The sequence below is a fragment of the Daphnia carinata genome, chromosome 8 (assembly GCF_022539665.2).
Source record: "Daphnia carinata strain CSIRO-1 chromosome 8, CSIRO_AGI_Dcar_HiC_V3, whole genome shotgun sequence".
In the NCBI taxonomy this organism is placed as follows: Eukaryota; Metazoa; Arthropoda; class Branchiopoda; order Diplostraca; family Daphniidae; genus Daphnia; species Daphnia carinata.
In genome coordinates this window covers 6528476-6531815 of record NC_081338.1, presented here as the reverse complement: position 1 = coordinate 6531815, position 3340 = coordinate 6528476, and the positions used below count along the sequence as shown (strand labels likewise).

At 41.4% G+C, this 3340-nt stretch overlaps 1 protein-coding gene across 3 annotated transcripts; it reads left to right on the top strand.

Annotated features, from left to right (window-relative positions):
* The first annotated feature begins 430 nt into the window (after positions 1-430).
* Positions 431-2394, top strand: LOC130700431 (uncharacterized). 3 transcript variants are annotated; one of them, XM_057522482.2, is made up of 4 exons: positions 431-619; positions 692-752; positions 855-1217; positions 1329-2394. In XM_057522482.2, the coding sequence occupies exons 1-4, from the start codon at positions 602-604 to the stop codon at positions 1727-1729; spliced, it is 843 nt and encodes a 280-aa protein (XP_057378465.1). In that variant the 5' UTR covers positions 431-601; the 3' UTR covers positions 1730-2394. The 3 variants fall into 3 exon arrangements, with proteins under 3 accessions (XP_057378465.1, XP_057378464.1, XP_057378463.1); XM_057522481.2 differs by having other exon boundaries at positions 432-619; positions 855-1238; XM_057522480.2 differs by having other exon boundaries at positions 432-619; positions 855-2394.
* Positions 2395-3340: the final 946 nt, after the last annotated feature.

Here is a 3340-nt window from a genome sequence, read left to right as displayed (position 1 = left end):
ACACGAGCGCTTGGCACTCACACATTGAACTCTCACAAATTATTTCTCTTTCTCTTTGGCTTCCATTTCGGATATATGTGTGTATATATATATAATGTACGGTAGAAGAGAGAGCTCGACCCGTCGTCCTTGGATTTTTTTTTCTTTTCTTTATTTCATCAACAGGTGAATGGTTCGTGTACGTTTTTATCACAAATTCAGGAGCAAGAGTTTCGTTGGAAAATAAGCAGCACACGGAAAGTGTTCTACTTTTACAGCCGACGGATGGCTGGGGGTCGAGACTCCATTCAACGGGCACATCCAGTGTGACAGGTACATTCACCTAAAACGCCATTGCCGCACCTTCTTTTTCGAATCGTGTGTGCGTCTCTCTCTCTCTCTCTCTCTCGCTAGCCGCGTGATCACGTATATATAAAGCTTTGGCCAGCATGGGATTCAGACATCGAACAGCCCAGCAAGCGGATACAAGTCATCTTAACAGTTTTTTTTTTAACAAAAGCCGGAGAGTCACGAACAATTCGATCTAGGCAATTGAGTGGAAAAGATTTAATTTTTTTTGCATCTACTTCGAAAAGTTCGAACTCTACCAAAAAAAAAAAAAATGGCAGTCAAATTCTCCGTAAGTGTTGATCGATTGATTGGAAATTGAAAAAAGGTTGTTGAACTCTCATGTTTTTGCCTCATGTTATAGATCCTCCTCGCCATTTGCATGTGTCTAGCAGCCACGTCGGCCAAGAAGGGCAGAAATGATTGTAAGGCATTTCCATCTTGAATTTTAAAATGAATTTCTTTTTCTTTATCAAAAAAATGCACAACGAAAAAAAACAAAAAAAAAACAAACAATTGAATTACAGATGGAAGTTATGGAGCCAGTTACGCACCGGCCTATCCAGCACCCGCTTATGCTGCTCCTTCCTACTCAGCTCCCTCCTATTCAGCTCCCTCCTATTCAGCTCCCTCCTATTCAGCTCCCTCTTATTCTGAACCTTCTTATTCTGAACCTTCTTATTCAGCTCCCTCTTATTCTGAACCGTCTTACTCAGCTCCCTCTTATTCTGAACCTTCTTACGCTGCTCCTTCATACTCTGCTCCTGCCTACGCTGCTCCTTCTTACTCTGCTCCCGCATACTCTGCTCCTGCATACTCTGCTCCTGCATACTCTGCTCCTTCTTATTCGGTTCCTTCTTATTCGGCACCTTCCTATCCTTCGGGTAAAGGTAAAAAAGGCGGCAGAAAAGGTAGAAAACCATTGAAGGAATTAATGAAGGCCATCAAAGGCAGCGATATTGACTTTGACGCCCTGGTTAAAACCCTCGCTTCTCTAACAGGAGACTATTCCGCTACTTCCTACGATTCTTACTCCGCACCGTCGTACTCCGCACCGTCGTACTCCGCACCGTCGTACGCCGCTCCATCTTCCGGCAAGGGTAAAGGCAAGAAGGGACGCGGATATTCGAACTACCAGCAGCCATCCTACGCTCCAGTCTACGCCGCTCCGGTTTACGCAGCCCCGGTTTACGCCGCCCCGGTTTACTCCACCCCGGTTTACACTGCACCGGTTTACGCCGCCCCAGCTGGCAAGGGTAAAGGCAAGAAGGGAGGCAATTACGCTCCATCTTACCCTGCTCCGTCCTACTCCGCACCTGCCTACTCGGCACCCTCTTACTCCGCACCCGCCTACTCAGCTCCGGCTTACGAGGCACCTTCATACTCCAACTCAGCTTATTAGGTAAAAAAAAAAAAAAAACTGTAGTAGAAAGAGAGGGGGGGGGAGAATGAAAAGAGGAAAAGGAAGTCGGACTTTTTAAAGCCAGTGTTCCCGACTCTTAATTCTATCGTCCAATTCCCCCTCCTCCTAAACTCAGAGATACATATTAACGTCATCAGATGTCATTATTCGCAAATGATGGCCTTTTTAAATTATATGCCAATATCTTTTCTATATTTTTCCTCTCTACTCCCCCCCACTACAAATTTTTCTATATTTTTTTTAAAATTCAGAACAAGAGTCCCCCCCTCCTCTCCCGTCCACTCATTTCTATTAACAGTTTTACATGGTAGTCAACCATTCATGAGTGTATATAATTAATATCTATACTTTCATCGCGCTCAAAAGACATTGTCCCGGTTAAATATGTCAGCCAGAGGATCCTCCAACAACAACCGACAACCGAAACCAATTTTTTTCAAGTAGAGAAATGAAAGCTAAAAAGCCTTACCCTCTCCCCCCCCCCCCTTCCTCCCTCCAATCCAGATTCTATATATATATATATCATATTTTCACTTTATAGTATATACATGTATTTATATATATTTGTATACTCGAGTTGATCGAATAACATTTATATATTTAATTGCCAAATACACTGTCTCGACAGAGACTCACAGATTTAACCTGAACGTTGTCTCATTTCACGGTCTTATTATTTTTTTTTCCCCATTTGATCCATTGATATACGTAAAAAAGAAAAAATAGAGTACATCGACCTATATTTAAAACTAACCATTCAACTTTCGGGACGAAGACAACAAAACAATAGAAATGTTTTGTTTTGTTAAAAAAAAAAAAAGAAAAAAAAAAAAAGATAAACAAACGTGAATGGAGATTTCTTTATAGTTCAATGGAAACGCACTGTTTCCAGAAACTGATATAGAAAGTGAAAATGACTTAGGTGGTCGCCCAATTGCGTCATCGCTGTCATTGGGGTTATTGCCGGTTATTGGCCGGCAAAGTCCCGACAGGTTTTCGAGAGAAAATCAAGTGGTTCGTAATTTCAATTGTTTTGTTTTTTTGTTTGAATAACCAACTTGAAGCAACCCACAGTAGATGGGGCTTCCAGTTGGACGTAATTCGCAATAACAAGAGTTCGTTTCACAGGTATAAATTTAAAACCAAAAGAGAACATCTCCTGAGCCTCAAAAATGTATAATTACTTTTGGCATGCGGAAGGCTGCATATGTCAACGGATGGGCTACATTTTTACATTTTTTGAAAATAAATATTGTTAAGTGTGTGTAATAAACGTGTCGTCTTTAGCCAACAGGTGTGTTTTCGATAAAAAGAAAAAAGGAGGAACATGAACCACTTGTTTTTATGTAGTTCATCCCAAACCTATATAACAGTCGGAGCTCTTTCAAGACTTATATGAGACACTCTAGTTAACTAAGAAAATAGGGATGCCCGAAAGAAACGATTAAATCTACGATAAATCGTTGCAGAAAAAAAGAAAAAACTGAACTGCTTTTGCCTTTTTCGGGAGGGACAACGAATGGCTACTGATTACAACCCACAGAGAGCGCTCCAGGTAACATTTCCCGGACCTTGTGATGTCTAATTTGA